This window comes from Cololabis saira, chromosome 12, assembly GCF_033807715.1.
Source record: "Cololabis saira isolate AMF1-May2022 chromosome 12, fColSai1.1, whole genome shotgun sequence".
NCBI classification, from domain to species: Eukaryota; Metazoa; Chordata; class Actinopteri; order Beloniformes; family Belonidae; genus Cololabis; species Cololabis saira.
The window spans coordinates 29,091,908-29,111,604 of NC_084598.1; the positions used below are offsets into that span (position 1 = coordinate 29,091,908).

Genomic DNA, 19,697 nt, shown 5'->3' on the forward strand with positions numbered 1-19,697 from the left:
CCATACTTACTGAGCACACCCCACAAAATGGCACGAGGGACACGGTCAAATGCCTTCTCCAGATCCACAAAACACATGTGGACTGGTTGGGCAAATTCCCATGAACCCTCGAGCACCCTGCGGAGGGTGTAGAGCTGGTCCAGTGTTCCATGACCGGGACGAAAACCGCATTGTTCCTCCTGAATCCGAGGTTCGACTATCGGCCGTAATCTCCTCTCCAGTACCCTGGCGTAGACTTTCCCAGGGAGGCTGAGAAGTGTGATCCCCCTATAGTTGGAACACACTCTCCGGTCCCCCTTTTTAAACAGAGGGACCACCACCCCGGTTTGCCACTCCAGCGGTACTGTCCCCTTCTTCCATGCAATGTCGCAGACGCGTGTCAACCAAGACAGCCCTACGACATCCAGAGACTTGAGGTACTCAGGGCGAATCTCATCCACCCCGGTGCCACTGAGGAGCTTATGAACTACCTCAGTGACCTTGGCTTGGGTGATGGATGAGCACGCCTCCGAGCCCCAACCCTCTGCTTCCTCAGTGGAAGGCATGTTGAGTTGAGGAGATCCTCGAAGTATTCCTTCCACCGTCCGACAATGTCCCCAGTCGAGGTCAACAGCTCCCCACCCACACCGTAAATGGTGCCGGCAGAGTACTGCTTCCCCCTTCTGAGGCGCCAAACGGTCCTCCAGAATTTCCTCGAGGGCGACCGAAACTCTTCCTCCATGGCCTCCCCGAACTCCTCCCAGACCCGAGTTTTTGCCTCCTGGACTGCCCGAGCCGCGGCTTGCTTGGCCTGCCGGTACCTATCTACTGCGTCACGAGTCCCACCGGCCAACATAGCCCGGTAGGACTCCTTCTTCAGTCTGACGACATCCTGTACTTCCGGTGTCCACCACCGGGTTCTAGGATTGCCGCCACGACAGGCACCGGAGACCTTGCGTCCACAACTTCGAGCCGCCGCGCCGACAATGGAGGCATTGAACGATGTCCCCCGCCTCCCCCGTGATCCGAGAGAAATTTTCTCGGAGGTGAGAGTTGAAGATGTCCCTGACAGAGGGCTCAGCCAGACGTTCCCAACAGACCCTCACAATCCGTTTGGGTCTGCCCGGTCTGTCCAACCTCCTCCTCCGCCAGTGCATCCAACTCACCACCAGGTGGTGATCAGTTGACAGCTCAGCCCCTCTCTTCACCCGAGTGTCCAAGACATGCGGCCGAAGGTCAGATGAAATGACAACAAAGTCGATCATTGACCTCCGTCCTAGGGTGTCCTGGTGCCACGTGCACTGATGGACACCCTTATGCTTGAACATGGTGTTCGTTATGGACAAACTGTGACTAGCACAGAAGTCCAACAACAAAACACTGCTCGGGTTCAGATCGGGGAGGCCGTTCCTCCCAATCACGCCTCTCCAGGTATCACTGTCATTGCCCACGTGAGCGTTGAAGTCCCCCAGTAGAACCATGGAGTCCCCAGTTGGAGCACTATCCAGTACTCCTCCCAGGGACTCCAAGAAGGCCGGGTACTCTGCACTGCTATTCGGCCCGTAGGCACAAACAACAGTGAGAGACCTTTTCCCGACCCGAAGGCGCAGGGAAGCAACCCTCTCATTCACCGGGGTGAACGCCAACACATGGCGGCTGAGCTGGGGGGCTATAACGAAGCCCACACCAGCCCGCTGCCTCTCACCCTGGGCAACTCCAGAGTACGAGCCCCAACCCCAGGCCTGGCTCCAGGGCGGGGCCCCGGTGACGCCGATCCGGGCGACGTTACGGTCCTTTGTTCTTTCTCCTCCATGATTGGCGTGAACCGCTCTTAGTCTGGCCCGTCACCTAGGACCCGTTTGCCATGGGAGTCCCTACCAGGGGCGTAATGCCCCCGACAACATAGCTCCTAGGATCACTCGGGCACACAAACCCCTCCACCACAGTAAGGTGGGGGTTCAAGGAGGGGAAAAATGTGATTCTTCAGTGAAATTTTTGATGAATTAAATTGATGAAAATCCTTCAGGCCTTTGAATGTTGCTTGCATTTCATTTCATTTGTTTATTTGGAAGGGACAGATACAGAAAACATAGACAGACATAAATGGCTATGTGATGCCTGAATCAGTGTTTATAGCGAATGCTAATTTGCAACACTCGTCCCTAACAGGGCTCACATCACAATTAAAAGAAATGAGTTAGTTAGAGTTAGAGTTAGTTAGTTACTAATAATGTGGTAGTCTTTACAAAATGCTGGTCCAAAGAATGAATGGTGGTGAATGGGACTGAGCTGGTTACAGCTATTTCAAGCCTTATAATAACTTCTCACAAAGAAAAAGTATGGTTATATCATACATTTCCTGACTCCTCAAAGTCCATTGGGTATTGTGGTTGTTGTCTTTTGGGTCGTTGATATCTCTTGATCCCACAAGATAAAATTAACTAGATAGTTTAGGCGAAAAATTGTATGGAAATGTGTGTAATTTATGGTTTAAGGAGGCCGTGTGACCTCTATGTTTGTCAGAAAAACACAACCATGGGCTCAGATAAAAGCTGAGAAGGTCCCCTTTACATTGATACCAAACAATCATATATCTACTATTGACAAATAGGAAACTGATCACCATTTCTAACTTTAGACGACAAATCAATAGTTGTGCTAATTAATCAATAATTATGACTAAACGATAACTTTGACAGCTTAGCATACGGCAGAAATGGATTCAGCACAAAAAAATCCTACAGAAACAATAGAGAAAGTGCTTTTCCTCAAAAATGCCTACTATGTTGTTTTCTAAGGGGCTTTTTCAATTTTCGGCCCTGACTACATCCCAGTGGAGAGCGTGCACTGTGATAGGTCTCCTCCTTTGACAAAAACAGCTTGTGTCCAATAGGATTTTAGAGAAGAAGAAAAAAGAGCAGACCTGAAAGTAACGAGTACTTTTCAGCCTTCCTAGAAATTTACTCGAGTAAAAGTAAAAATATTTGTCTTAGAAATGTATTCAAGTAAGAGTAATAAGTACCAAAGAAATCTAATACTCAAGTAAAGTACAAATCCTCTGGATATGTACTTAAGTACAGTACTCAAGTTAATTTACTCCGTTACTGTCCACCACTGTATATATGTGTGTTGCAGAGCTGAGGAATAAAGATACCTGTAGTCTACCTGGTTGGCATCTGTCTTGTGGAAGCGACAGTAGTGTGGAGCTGCATCTTCTCACATACAGCTGTGACCCGTCACACTAGTATAACCTAGTTAACTTAGTCAGCCAGCCAGGGTTACCGGGTAACACCGGTATTATGCAGAGTTTTGCATCCCTGTCGTGAATTACCATGTGATTTCTATCAAACTTTTATTTTAAAGTGTCATTACTGAGTGTTAAGGGGTTGAGTTGCCGCGCGGTGACGCAATTCTAGCAGGGATGCAAAACTCGGCATAACACTGGTGCAGTAACAACAATTACCAGGAGAAAGAGATGCCGCTGCTTCAAGTCCTCTGTATGAACCGAACTGAACCTACATTCAACCATAATGACCGAATTTATACAAGAAACCACATTACTAACATTACGTCAAAAAAATCAACAGTTATTGGGCTACTTATAAACTGTTTATCCCATACATATACCCCAACATCTGCCAAGTAATCTGTTTAGCACTTTTAAAACAGTATTACGAAGGGCACAGATTTAAGCTTTACTCCAATAACTCCCAATACAGTCCTAATTAATCTGTGATTTTCTGACACTGTTGCTGTGGACTAGAACATAAATGTTCTAAATCCACAGGGATTTCCTGGTCCTCCCTTGTTGAGGTGAACAAACCCACGACTTCCAAAGGTTTCTTTTCCACCTGTCTAGTAGCACCCACCTTGCCGTGCAGTGCTGCATGCACGGATCATTCCGTGTTTAAAAAAAAGACATTTGTGGACATTCACACACAAATTCAGCGAAGTCCACAGACCACCAACCATTTGTAAATCAGGTTATATCAGAATCAGAATCATAATCATGTTTATTTAGCCAGGTCAGGTCAGACAAGACATGGAATTTGACTTGGTTATTTTCGCTCACTCTACAGTAAATAGGTAATAGACAAATTACAGCTCTTTTTTAAAAAGTGAAAAGTGCAGCAGAATGAGGTAGACATGATTATTGGAAGGTGCATTGTCACAGCATATGATTGTGTTATTATTATTGTTATTATTATTATTGCACAATGATTGATTACTCTGAGACTCTATGAATGATGAGAGTTCATCAGAGCAACAGCTTGGGGGAAGAAACTGTCTCTGTGTCTGGAGGTTTTAGTTAATATTTGTGTGTGCATCAGAAATACATCTGTATATCTTGTATTAGTGCTGGGCGGTATGACCAAAAATTTATATCACGGTATTTTTCAAAATTATATCGGTTTCACGGTATATCACGGTATTTTTTTTTTCATGCACAACTGGGTGTTAACCACATTTTCTAATGATTTGGAAAGTAATTGCTGCAGTAAATTGGCTTAGAAATTAGAATGGCCTATTTTACTGTCAAATCAAATCAAATACATTTGATTTAGGTGTGCTTTTCAAAGAAAAAAATATTTTACAAAATTACAAGGTAGAAAATATTTATTGAACATAAAAAACTGAAAATGTTTTAATTTCCAAGCATTATGTTGTTTTGGTTCCACCTCCTGGTGAATGTTAGGTAAAATTCTTATGTGGTTACTTTTTGGTTGGCCAACGATTTATGTTTGTGGTGCAACCGTTACGGGAGCGGCGAGTCTATTTCCTTATATTACAACACTGTTATTAATTGTTCGGTTTTTTCCCCACTTATTCCACCGAACACCGAAAGTGTTTTTTTTGCCATTTTCGGCCGAACAATTTCGGTTACCGAACAATCGGTGCATCACTACTGCTAAACAGTCCCCTCACAAACAAACAGTGGTGCGGCGGAACGTAGCTCCGCGCGGCGTTCCCAACGTTATGTACGCTACTGTACATACCAGTATTACGGTATATGAAAAATTCATATCATAAGAAAAATAAACACCGGTATTCGGTATAAACCAGTATACCGCCCAGCACTATCTTGTATCTTGTCCTACCACGTGTGAATCTTGCCCTGTGCATTTGAGAATGGGTCTGTGCATTTGTGACTATTGAGACTGTTCAAGCTCCATAACCTGAATGTTGATCCCACAGAGAGCTGTTCCGCAGCAACCCAACACAGAAGGTCTTCAGCTTCCCGGACGTGTCAGCAAAGGTAATGAGCCTCATCGTGGAGAACGCCTACACCAGCTCCGTCACAGTGACGGAGGACAACGTGCTGGATCTGTTGGCGGGAGCGCAGCACTTCAACGTCAAAAGCATCATTCGGGCCTGCTGTGACTTCCTGCAGAAAAACCTTAGCTCCGACAGCTGCATCGTCACCTGGAGGCTGGCAGAACACTCCCAGTATCCCGAGCTGAGGGAGAAAGCCTACCTTTACATCCTGCTTCACTTCGAGGAGATTGCAAGGTTCTCCCAGGAGTTTGTGCAGTGGTCTGTGGAGGAGCTGACGGATCTCATAGAGAAGGACGAACTGAACGTGAGGCAGGAAAGTGCTGTTTTTGAGGCTCATCCTCCGCTGGATCGACTTTGCCCCTGAGGAACGCAGGGGCCACCTGACCACATTGCTGCCCAGCATAAGTGAAGGCAGGACATTAAATGAACTATTAATGATGGAAATGCAGTTCAGAAGTTCTGCAACCACAGTTTTATGAGTTGAAGTGGCAGATAAAGTATCTACCACCACCAACAGACCAGTTAATGATGAAACACAATTTAGAGTTTTGGCCTTGTAAGGGCTAATGTAAAAGTCTGTGTTAATTGTGATCACTTATGTAGTCTCTATCTGCAAATTTTCTTGTTTCTGTCCAGGTCCGGCTGCTCTTAATGCCCATTGAAATTGTGAGCAAAGATGATGCTGTAAGGAACAACCTGGACTGTGTGAATACGGTGATGAGCACCGTGGAGATACTGCGTGACTCCAGCATGGAGAAACCCCCCACACGCACACGCCTGCCTGCCGAGCTGCTGTTACTATCAGTGGCTTCCAGGACCATCTTCCAAATAATAAGATGGAGTTATACAATGTGGGATCCAGGGATCCATTTATTTTATTGGTGGTTGTGACGCCCATTTTCCATTAAGCCGTGTGTAAAAGTTCACCCTCGCCACCCAAAAAAGGCAAAAGGTTGGGCCGATGCATGAGCGTTGATCCTCTGTCGGTGTGGCCGTCCTGAACGGCTTCATATACGCCATGGGAGGCTGGAATGGCTCTGAGACACTCGACTCTGCGGAGCGGTTCGAGCCCGACACCAACCAGTGGACTGTAATCGCACCGATGCACGATCAGAGGGCTGATGCTGGCGCTGCAGCACTGCACGGCAAGGTGGGTGCTACCAGACCGGAGGAAAAAACACCTTTGGAAGTCGTGGGTTTTGTTCACCTTAACAAGTGGGGACCAGGAAATCTCTGTGGGCGTGGATTTAGAGCATTTCTGTTCATGTCCACAGCAACAGTGGACATCACAGAGTCAGAAAATCACAGATGTTTAATTAGGACTACTGGAAATTGTGAAGCCCCTAAAGAAAAAAAGGTTACATCCCCTTTAAAGCCATCTGACATTAAACTAGATGTTTTTATATAATCTGTCTTACTCTATATCGCAGTATCTGGCCCAGCTATGATTAACAAGAAGCAGTTTTACTAGTAGGCTATTTTTAACATTTGAGAGGTACCAACTTTTTTAATGACTTAAACATTTATTCATCTGTCTAGTAACTGTGCTTCCAGTGAAATGCTAACCTCCAGCTTCTGTTTTCTTTTTTTTTTTGGGGGGGGGGGGTTTACCTGCTATTGTTTATGTAATAATTTCTCGGGGGTCATGTTCTGTTCTCTGGAAAGATCCTAGAGACAACTTCTGTTGTAATAGACGCTATATAAATAAAATTGAATTGAATTGAAAATTGAATTGTTTCACAAAAATATGTACAAGAAAAATGCCATCAGAGTAAAACAAAAAAAAAAAGAAGTAAAAGTACAACAACATATAGCAAATGTAATGTTGCAGATTGAACACTTCATGTTGGCATCATGGCTTTAATGTCCCATGCTGTTGCACATTTGTATTTCCCAGATATACATCTGTGGGGGATTCAGCAGCGGGGACCCTCAGTTTTCTGCCGAGTGCTACAACCCTGACACCGACCAGTGGACGCTGACCACGCCCATGGAAACGGCTCGGTCTGCAGCCGGCGTCGTCAGCTACAACGGACACATTTACGTGGTAACCATTTTCAGCCTGTGGGATCTTTGCATCATTTAGGGTTTAAACAAGTTTTTTAATTCAATTTTGCAAATCATCGCTTTAGTTTCTGTTTGCATGTGAAGCTGTTTGATGTGTCTGAAACATAAATTTGGAATATTGTAAATCAGAGGTCACCGACCCTGGTCCTCGAGAGCAGCTATCCAGCATGTTTTGTTGCTACGCTATTTGTAGGAATTAAAGAAGAAATGAAAAGTTGTTGAAATGTTTTTATTTCACAGTTGAAGCTTAATGTGAGAAATGGTTCTTCTGGCAAATTATGTCCCGGACCGCTCTTCCATCCTGGACATCTGCAGGGTGGATGGGCTGGTCTTCCTCAGGGTCATCCGTTTGTATGGCAGGGTGTTGCTCTCCTCTAATAAGGGCAATATTATGGAGAACAACACATGCCACTATAATGTCACAAGCCCTCTCTGGGGATACCCTGAGTCTACGCAGGCACTGGAACCGGGATTTTAAAATGCCTAATGTCATTTCTACCCGGGCTCTAGTCCTGCAGTGGGCCACATTGAATTGAGTTGTGGAAATAAAAAAACATTTGTGCAAATCTCAAATAAAACATTCAAGTCAATTTGTCACAAAATAAGCTATATCAAAATCATAAAAAAAAATAAAAAATTAATAATCGATATAAACGATATTGTCTCGTACCATATCGCGTTTGAAAATATATCGATATATATTAAAATCTCGATATATCGCCCAGCCCTAATGGGTACCCTCTGTCCCCAAGCAGGTAGCCATCAAACTCTCCTGTAATTATATAGTGAATACATTTTGAGTGTGTTAAAAGAAGGAATCAAGGGAATGATATTTGGACAAAGCTTTACTTACCATGTGCAAATCTGTTGCTCAGGGTACACTCACGGTATATGCGTGAGTCATGTACAGAGCCGGGCCACTTGGCTTCAACATTAGTGATCATGTGTGCAGCATCACACATGATCTTGGCAGTGCAGAGAATGAGACGTTAGTTGCAGTATATTTTGATGTATAGCCTCTGTTATTGTAAGACAGTATTCAATGTACCTGCACATTAATGCTGTGGAAGGACTTCCTATTAACATAGTCTCCTTCATTTATGGAAGGAGCAGTGATGGGAATGTGTGTCCCATCAATGCAGCCTATCACATTTTGAAGTCCTGCAAAATAAAACCTAATTATTGATCCCAGTCAGGGGTAGCAGCAAAATGTCATTAACAGAATATCATTTGAAATATCATCACCTTCAACATAATTTCTATATCACTCACCTGCAATCCTGTGGAATTCCTCTTTAATGGCCCTAAGAGGTTTGTGCCCAGGGAAAACTACAAATGCGTGTAGTAGGCGTTTCAGTGCTAGGCAAACTTTTCTCACTGCTCTACACGCAGTTGCTTTGCCAATATGCTCTGCGTTGCCAATATTGTAGAGGAAACTTCCATTTGCAAAAAAACGAAGTGCAACACAAAGAATTTGCTCAGGACTGAGAGCACGTCCGCGGTTTGTGATGTTGGAAATGTGTGGTCGGAGAATGTTGTTCAGGTAAATAATAGAGCGTGAAGAAAAACAGTAACGTTCTATGAGGTACTCATCGGGGAAAGAAAAAATATCCAGTCTGGGTCTTAACATCCTCTCCCGTCGTAAGGCATTGCGAATAATTTCTGATTCAGTTTCAATCGGATTCCGGAGGAAAGGACACTCCATGTCGGCTATCTGCTTCAGGCTCAGCAGGAGGGAGGAGTCAGAGAGACACTCAGCTCAGGCTTTATTGAAGTAAACCTGGTCCCGAGCAGGTTAGGTTCAGAGGCTCAGTTGCCGTAGTAACTGACTCAGAGTTTGAGTTAACTCGCTTTCTGGAACTGAAAACTCCGGATTTCCCTCATCTCAGGCTTAACAAACTCAGGATTTTCACTAAACCCGCTTCCTGGAATACCCCTCTGTTCTCACTTGTAGTATGTTCATAACAGTAAATATACATATTTTCAATAAAAACATACTCTAGGTCTTAAAAGGTTGAATTGGATATCAGACAACTATCAAATCCCTCTCCAGTTGGGGGATATTCTCCAAAGTGGGCACTTCAGAGGATGGTTTGAGAGACTGGTTTTAATGAAGAACATGAAACACACAGACACACGGACAATGAAATCCACGCATTTATTTGCATTATTAAACCCAAATGCATACTAGGTTGTATAGTGCAGCTCAGTTTCTGATGATCCGGTCAGAGGGGATCTCTGCCGTAGCCGTAGATCGTCTTGCAGCACTTCTGTTCACCTGACAAGTCTCCATCATGTTGGCAGAAGTTGTCAAACCTGATGGTGAATGTTATTGGGCTGCAGTTGCTTTGCTTCACTGGCACGCCAAAGACAAAAACATTCAGTTACTAAATACGCTTGCTAGTAAATATGAGATGCTGTTGGGGGATTTTGACACTGTTTGAGCCTCACCTATACTGTAGACATGCAATCCTTTCCACATCCATTGAAGCAGCATTTCTGACCAGCTAAGCAGTCTTCGTCACAAGTACACCTTTCTACACATATCCCAAATCCCTCTGGGTCAGGGCACTTCCCACTTGCTGAGGCGAAAGAGAAAGCAATATACTTGAAAAACCCAAATCTGGAACATATGACTTTTGACAGCAAATTACAGTTTGTTTTTCTGTACTAAACCTTCCAGATTTGATTCACTTGTGATGAAGATTTCACTAAACATTTTGCAGATACTTGAGTAAACATTGTGAATCTTACGTGGGGCAGGTGGCACACAGACTGGTCTATTGTCAAACACGCAGCATTTATCCTTTCCAGGGCAGAGTGCATCACTCCAGCACCATGGTCTTGATGGGTAGCCATTAAAGAATGTTGGACACTGACCTTGTTTTGGAGGAAACAGAGAAAGAGCACATGAAGCACAAAAGGCTAGACTAAAGCTGGACAGACACACATTCAACACATTTAAGGCAAGGCAAATGTACCTGGTTTTGGAGAGTAAGGAGGGTACGAATTCACAAGCACACCAAGTGCTAAAACCAATACCCCTATTGCAGGCCAGTGCTTCTCCATGTTCATTTATTGACAACAATATTATGATCCTTCATATTCCAGTGTATAAACTGGTGGCTGAGCAGCACTGAGAATACAGGGTCCTAGTGCCTGTAAAGTTATGTTCCCCAACATTTCTGGTAAGATGTGATAATAATTAAAGATTTACTCTGAACCCCCCCTCCTTTATTTTGTCTACGTTTGCTTTATTGTTTTTGTGATTTGAATATTTATCAGTAACACAGAATAATTCACTGATGAATCAATAAAACTACAAACATCCCCAACAACAAAATTTGAAGTATGGTTTGTGTCATTATTAAGAGGATTTTCCATTATTGTACTGTGTTTCCGAACATTTTCTCTTACATTACTGAAGTGCTGCTATTACCTTTTTATTGTTTATTTCTTCTGTGTTATGGCATCGTCCCTTTTTTTTTTTTTACTATTACTTTTTAACCATGTAGTGCTACAAATAAATGCCTAGCATAATTTGCTGTCAAACTAAACAACGTAAAACACCACTGTGGGAAAACAAGCAAGTTCCACTGTTTATGAATGTTTATGAATGAAGTCAGGATTTTATGCCTCAAAGACGTTCCTCAAAGGCTGAAAGGATGCAAACATGCAATTATTTTAAAGGTTTTTGGAATTAATCAACTGAGTCAGCCTGGCTACAGTGCTGAACAGAAAAGTTCTAGCTTCGCAAATGGCTTTTTTATATAGGACTATTAGACTATCTTTCTATGCATGATAAGAGTCTACACACTTACAAGAGTACCAGTTCCTTTCCATTTAATGCACTTTTTGTTTCAGCATGCGGATATGCAGTTATACCAGGGAGTTAAGCTCCTATGGTTAGAGGCTCTTTCTCAAAGGAGCAACTGAATCTAAAGCTGAGTGCCGCAAATCTGCAGTGTTACTGACAAGGATATCTAAACATCTGCAGAGGTAGAAGCTAGGTCACAGCCCAATAGCTTTATCAGATAAACATCTGCCAAAGTAATACCTCCTACTTTGCACTTTAACGTCGACAATGTTAAATTCAAATGTTATTAAATAGTGGTTGGATAGGAGGGAGTTTACAGGCGACACTAACAGATTATCGGGTTCTACACCGTAGACGAGGACGAGATCAAGGGTATGAATAAAACAGTGCCTCGGTTTGTTTACTAATGCCACCGAGAAAGACATACCTTTGGCCGTGTCATAAAGTTCTCGGCAGGTCAAGCAGACATTGCATTTCATCACTTTCGCATTCGACGGGTCACACCGACTCGGCCAACGTTTTATTTTGAGACACAGTGAGCAGCATGCGAATGCCTGAGAGCCAGAAGTTTTATTTTATTCCTGTTTTCTTCTCTTTTTTTTTGCAAGCACAGTTTATTCCTATCAATTGCCACATAAGATAAAGGACTTTTATAACTTTGACTTGCTGAAGAACAGCTGGAGCTCCCTTTGCTCTCATGACCTCTGCAGCCCCCTATGTTATTACTATGCTTTCTCAAAATACCAATGACTCTTCTACCCAACTTTTAACTTCCTCTGCCCTGTTAAATAGAAAATTCGTATCAAATTAAAGAAATAAAAACAAACAAAGATGCTTTTGTGTATGTTTATAACATATAATGTATGTATAAAACTCATCTGCCTTCTGATGTTACAAATTGCATGTAAATTCATTCATGTTTTGGTTCTCTGGAAAGCACCTAGAGACAACTTCTGTTGTAATAGACACTATATAAATAAAATTGAATTGAATTGAATTGAAATTGTTTACCAACCACTATAATTAGAAAACGGTTTTATTCATACGCTTACCTCGTATTTGCATTTCTAAATGACATTTAAATAATAGTTAATTTAAATTTAAATTTGTGCTCCCCATAGAAGTCTGGATAAGTCTGATTGTGGCTGTGCATACGGACACAAATGAAAGTCCTCAGGGGAGTTTAACACCACTGAATTTGTACATGACATTTTGCACTTTGCAATCAACAACCTGTTGAGGAACCTACCAGTGGAAAATACCCTGAATATGAAGAAATAAGTGCAGATAATGGATGAATGGATAATTGGAGCTTTGATAAGGATCACGCCACATTTTCTGAGTAATAAATTAATTTAAAAAATCCCTATAATTCCAAAAGGTTTGCAGACTTTCGCTTACAAATGTATCATAAGAGCTTTTTTTCCCACACAGTTTTCACATGCAAAACTTACACTTCTTTTAAGCACAAGCAACTGGCATTTGCCTGGACAAAAATAAAACTAAACAGATCACCCCTTATTAATTACAACTAGACATTTTTATAGTTTCATCATTAAAATGTTTTTGTTTTTTCTGTCAGTAAGGAGTTTACATCCTTGGTTAATTTCAACATTTACCAAGAATCACGTCTGACTACAGGACATACATACAGCAAGTTGAAATATTCAAGACAGATGCTATTTGGAAAATCTTTATTCATAGATACAGAAACACACTCTCAAACAGCAAAGAGAATGGTTATAAGTGCTGCTTATAAAGAATTTCTACTATATAAACCTTGCAAGTTGCTAAGAGATAGGCAAGTTCTCTGAGGAACTGAGGGCCTTTGCTCTGGCTTGGGTCATTTTGACCCGAGCCATAATGCTTTGCAAAGATTAATCCACAAAATTATAGTAAGAGCCTTTTAAAGAAGCAGTCCAGACTTAAAACCACCCTAAACTTTCACAAGGGACCAAAACAATGAGCATCCAATCTGTTTGAAATGGAAAGGTTTGTGTGTTGCAGCAAAATGTTAAAGTTAAGCACAAAGCACATGGCTCAAAAATGCTATTCCGCTTAAGTGATAGTGTGGACATTGTTGTGGAAAATCCTATTAAATACTCTTTAATATGTTCTTTACAACTAGGTGGATATCTGGATTGAAACTGAGTGTATCCAAGTTACCAAGAATAACCTTGAGATGAGCCAGATTTCAATAGATTTATTAGTTAAGCATTTGCATGAAAATAGGTCGGAACATACATGAGGCATCTCAATGCAGAAATGAGAAAGGACAAAGGGAAGCATAATGATTTTAAGGCATAAATGACAATTCATCCTTTTGATTCAGATAAACAGAGCTAATCTTTTAGGGACAAAGTGGCCAAGGCAAAATTTTCCATCACAGCTATGATCCCTGCAGACCAGTACACACAATTTTAACTTTGTGTGTACAAAAAGTGTATGAAAAGGACTATTTGTGAAGACATTTTCATCTGATCGGTGCAATTATGTCATGAGTTCAATGTCATGTGAACTAATGTCAATAGATACCAAAGGAGAGAGTTCATAACCTCTGCTAGTAGTCACCTAATTTGTCATAAATACAAAAATATTGTGAACTTTTATGTAAGCAGAGGCTGTGAACTCTCCTCCTTTTGCATCTGTTGACAATAGTTTTGTGAGTAATTAATTGTAATTGTAATTGTACAGACTTATAACAAGTTATAGCTTGAATAACATAACTTTTTTAAACTTTATATACTGTACACATACAAAATAAAGTTACCTTGGTCTGTCTGAAGTGACTCTATCCATACTATCACTGAAGTGGAATAACATTTCTGAGTCTTCCATATTAAGTTCTCCCTCTAAACTTATTTGATTCATGTTGTTTTGATCCCCAATAAAAGTTAACACCCCTTACCAATTAATACTAATCCATTTTAACTACAAAATGTTCCTATTATTATGGTTCACGCATTTCATTTTTTTAAATCTTTGTCCTGATTCTACCACCAAATTAATTTCCTTTCAAGAAAAAAAAACAACATTCAGCAAAAGTTAATCTTCAAAAGCAAAAGGGCTTGATTGTAATTAAAAAAGAGTTTACGTCTCCGTGTTTTTCATGCCAAAAATGTGGGGTCACTGGTCAAAGGGCTTTTTGCAGGCATAACCATGGAATGTAACGCAGCACTTGTGCCCCACTGGACAATGGCCATCATGGTAGCAGTTCACACCACATGGGTACAGGTGGGGCAGACCTTCACTGGCTCACCAAAGATAAAAACAATCAGTTACAAAATACTCTTGGAAATGTAAAGAATTTAAGGGATTTTGCTGCTATATCTTACCTTAGTAGTAACTGTAAGGTCTATGGCATAAATAGCCGCATCCATGGTGGCAGCAAATTAAACCGTGCTCGCAGTCATTGTCAGTATGGCACGCATCCCAGCAGGGCCCAGCAAGCTCATGTTCGGGAGGACACCTTCCCCACATTCCCCACCTTCCCCCCCTCCCTGAAAGGAAAAATTAAACAGTTTTTTACACCTTCATAACAAAATGTTAAGAAAATGAAACTTTTGCGGATGATGAATGGTTTCATTATCACAACGAAGATTCAACAAAAGTTTTAAAAGCTACAAGTGTGAGCATGTATGGCTCTTACTGGAAACAGGAGGCATACAGACAGGTCTCCAGTAATATCCACAGCATTTTTGGGGTCCAGGGCAGTCAAAATCCGAGTGACACTTAGAACGATATGGGAACCAGTGAAACCGCGCAGGGCAACGACCCCATTTTTCCGTAGGAGACTCTGTGCAGGAGAGGAAGCGAAGCACAAAACATAATTGTTAGTACATTAATTTTTTCTATTTTTTTTTTTTTTTTTTTACAATAAAAACCTTTCAAAATAAAATGCTAACACTGCAGATAGTAGTGCATTTGAAATCTCTGAGGTGCAAACCCCTCTCCCCCCCCCAAAAAAAACAACAGACAAAAACAAAGCAAACTTACCAGGGTGCGCAAATGCACTCAATGATAAAACCAGTGCACCTACTATAGACCAGTACATTTTCATTCTCATTATTCAGACGAGTGTGATCTGAACTCCAGTTTGGGCTAATATATGAGTACAGCACTGGTAGGCTGAGCAGCGGTGAGGATGCTGGGTCCTAGTATCTGCTGAGTTACATCTCCCATGGCAGTGTTTCTCAATCCTGGTCCTCGAGTACCACTGCCCTGCATGTTTTAGATGCTACCCTGCTTCAGCACACCGTGATACAAGTACCTGTGTCATCAACAGAACTGTGCAGACCTTGGTGACAAGCTAATTAGGACCTTTAATTAGAATCAGGTGTGTTGGTGCAGGGAAACATCTAAAACATGCAGGACAGTGGTACTCGAGGACCAGGATTGAGAAGCACTGTCCCATGGGATGAGATGGCTGACAAAGGTTTTCCCAAATTGAAGACAATGATGACAATATTAGGAGTTTTCTCATCAGTCATTTTCATTACTGATACTGTATCTCACAATTGTTTTAGTTTATTCCCAGAAGAAGCTCCAGGAGAGGAATGTGAGAGACGTGTGTTCTTCAATCAGGAGAAGGACCAGATTGATGAAAGTCTGCACAAAGCCATTGAACTGAACACATTCTTCAACACGTTCAGTTCAGAAACAAGCTGAGCATCCTCCTCTCCCAACCCCAGCCAAACAGACCTCTCATCTTTCCTTGACCTACAGCTTCCCTGTCACACCTCAGATGTCTTATTTTACACCTCGGTCATGGTTATACTCCATCATTGTCTCCTACTACATCAGGAGAAGCTGAATCTTCAGAAGACAAAGGTGGATTACTGACTACCTGATAGACAGAGCACAGTTTCTGAGACTGAAAGGTTGTGTGTCTGACCAGGTGTTCAGCATCACTGGAGCACCACAGGGGACTGTTTTTAACTGCTTGCCATTTATTTGGTGTAAGCATTGAACTCAAGCTGTATAAAATCTAAAATGTACCAATGCGAGCCGTAGCCAATTTATTCCCAAATTAGAAGTAACACAAGGCTACCTGTGAATGACTCAGACTTAAGGTGAATTTAGTCTAGAATTTAAAAAACAAAAAACAAAAACAAAACAACAAAAAAAACTATTTAGGCTCACCTGTGCAATTAAATGTAATTGTTGTGTTTCTGGTTTTAGCTCTCATTTCATGCAACAATGAACATCTTCTAAACTTTCTCCATCACAGTTTGGGGGAACATTGACATTTCCATTTATCTGTTGCAGACTACCCGAGATCTACACATTTAGGTATATGTCTGAGTTACTTTTGGCTTTAATGGCTCAATTAATACACTGACAACCACTTTGTTGGTCAGACGTGTCTCCATTGCCGCTCTGACGGCCCGCCAGTTAATAAGTCACAGCTACACTCATCTGCAGACATCTGATTACAAAACAAATTTCCGGCGGAAATAAAAACCTTTTATTTCAGTGTGTTCAAACTTACATTACTCAATGCTAGTAGCACTCACAGTGATCTTGACAGTTGGGGGAAAAACTTCAGTGTTACCTTTCAAAAGAGACCAAAACCATCTATGTACTTCAAACGGTTCAAGCTTTAAATGTACTTTTGGTATGCCTTGGATAGGCGTTTTATGCAAAATTATGCAATTAAACAGGAACGGTATGAGCCAATTCAGGTTTTTTGCATGCGGCATATACTGTAACTCCAAATGTGCCGCTCATTCCATAAGATAGATTTGAGATGGGACATGACAAGCTCAGTGAGGCCTAGGAGTGCCAAGGCCCAGAGAAAATGAAGACTTGTGTCATGTGGCTGTGTGGATATGTGGCTGAGTTTAGGCAATCATATTCACCTCCAGGAAATGCCAAATGGGTCAAATTTGTGCCAAACATATGTATACACACATAATAAAAGTCGTAAACTCCACCAATTTCCAATGCTTTACAAAGTGTGAAGGGATTTTCAGCAGATCCATTTTAGTAGCTTCAAATTCAGTTCTGTAAAACATCATTCATTCAGCTTTTTCAGTGATAGGAACATTTATAGACTATACTCTCTCATTGGTTTGCCCCGTCTGCTTGAGCTTGAGTCTGTCCACTCAGTCAGGTTGACTAAATAAATAATTCTGTTTCTATCAGGAAAGGGAATTGTTCTCCAGAGGTGGGTAGTAACGAGTTACATTTACTCCATTACATTTACTTGAGTAAGTTTTGGGAAATTTTGTACTTTTAGGAGTAGTTTTGAATCACTATACTTTTTACTTTTACTTGAGTAGATTTGTGAAGAAGAAACTGTACTCTTACTCCACTACATTACGCTACATTGAGCTGTTACTTTTCTTTTATCCCCTCCACTTACGCGTCAATCTCATGACATCACTGAGTGATTCTTTGGGAAAAATGTTTGTTTTTGCATGTTTTGTCACATATACACAGACTCAAACACACACACAGAGTTAATATGAGTTCATGAGCTTGTTCTAGTTCTGCCTGGTTAAAAACGAAAAGTACAAAGGCTTGAAATTTTGTGCTACTTGTGCTAAATTTATTCTTTTTTTCTGTTATTATTATATTTATTTTATTATTTTTAAGTACTTTAATTTATTTTAAGATTATTTTAATTTAAGCTATTTTTTATTTTCTATTAATTTTAATTTATTTTATTATTTTATTGATTTGCCTGAAGATGATTATTTTGTACTTTTGTCTGTTTGAATGGTTGTGTTAAAATAATAAATCAGACATTACTCAACAGTTACTCAGTACTTGAGTAGTTTTTTCACCAAGTACTTTTTTACTTTTACTCAAGTAATTATTTGGATGACTACTTTTTACTTCTATTTGAGTCATATTATTCTGAAGTAACAGTACTTTTACTTGAGTACAATTTTTGGCTACTCTACCCACCTCTGTTGTTCTCCAAGAAAACTGACACTTGGTGTGTTTTTAAATGTATTTACATTTTATGCCATGGCACTTTTCAAGCAGTATTCTGATACTTTCAAAAAATGCCTTTTGCCTGTGTTTTCCATCCAGTTCCCTCACCAAATAAACAATTGCACAGAACATAAATAAAAGAAAACGTTTTTCCTCTCTATCAGTGTTTTATTTTAGTATGTGTTGGTTTCAGTTTCAACATCAATTTATGTGGAACATTCTGAATGTCAATCTGGATTGCCATCTACTGGCACGATCAGGAATTGCATTCCATTGACAATGGAGGGGAAAGATGGATGTTTTGAAGCTGTTTTAAAAGCATCCATCGGTACCATTTATTCAAATACTGCCATATACTTGCACTTAGGTATAAACAAGGAATATCAAGTGGATGCCACAGAAATTATTAAAAGTCTTGTTTATGTATGATTCTTTTCCACTTACAGTGGAAATTAAATGTTCTGGCCAAATTGCTTTGATTATTTAGAAAGAGTCTTAACTGAAAACCTGACCTCATGGCCCATCTCTTCATGCTGAAGTCAGTTGCTGCATTATCTCCACTCTTAATGCTTTACTCTTTGTTGTTTTCCTGTTCAATCATATTTTGTGGCTTATACTTCATCATCAGACTTTTGAAAAAAATCAACAATAGCAATCGTAACGATAATTGTGAAGTATAATGAACAGGTGTGGCACCTACATTAGGTAAGATAAGCACCAGTGAAAAAAATCTGACTCTGTTATGTCTCTAATTATCTCTACACTGGCTTTAGCAACCGTTAGTTTTGTTAATGTAATCAATGAGTCTACCTACAGTCCTAAATAGGAAGACTGATGACAGTGCCTTGCTAATACTCTGAAGTCAAAATACTAATGTCTCTAATGATGAAGCATGCTCAGAAATCCCTCCACATCATCCCATTGTCTCCCTTGGTGAAGAAGCTGGCCCTGCAGCCCCATGGGAAATCTGTAATGTATTCAGCAAGGTCTTGGGAGTAAAATGAAAACAAATGTGGTATAATAAAGGATGGAAGATGAAGCGGTTCTGTGATGATACATTCTACTAGTCCTATAAAAGTGGAGCAGGTCATATATCATATATATATATCATCATGGATGCGTCATCTATATATATATATATATATATATATATATATATATATATATATATATATATATATATATATATATATATATATATATATATATATATATATATATATATATATATATATATATATATGTATATATATATATATTTTTTTTTTTCTGATCATGCATATATATATGCATATATATATATATATATATAATATATATATATATATATATATATATATATATATATATATATATATATATATATATATATATATGCATGCATATATATATGCATATATATATATATATATATAATATATATATATATATATATATATATATATATATATATATATATATATATATATATATATATTTTATATATATATATATATATATATATATATATATATATATATATATATATATATATATATATATATATATATATATTTTATATATATATATATATATATATATATATATATATATATATATATATATATATATA

General features: G+C 40.0%; 1 protein-coding gene and 1 pseudogene across 1 annotated transcript; one reads left to right on the plus strand and one right to left on the minus strand.

Annotated features, from left to right (window-relative positions):
• The first annotated feature begins 981 nt into the window (after positions 1-981).
• On the plus strand, positions 982-7,342 carry LOC133456384 (kelch-like protein 10; annotated as a pseudogene).
• Positions 7,343-9,548: 2,206 nt separating this feature from the next.
• wfdc2 (WAP four-disulfide core domain 2) lies at positions 9,549-10,392 on the minus strand. Its single transcript, XM_061734863.1, has 4 exons — positions 10,305-10,392; positions 10,078-10,203; positions 9,781-9,905; positions 9,549-9,674 (listed from the first exon to the last, which is right to left on the minus strand). The coding sequence occupies exons 1-4, from the start codon at positions 10,390-10,392 to the stop codon at positions 9,549-9,551; spliced, it is 465 nt and encodes a 154-aa protein (XP_061590847.1).
• Positions 10,393-19,697: the final 9,305 nt, after the last annotated feature.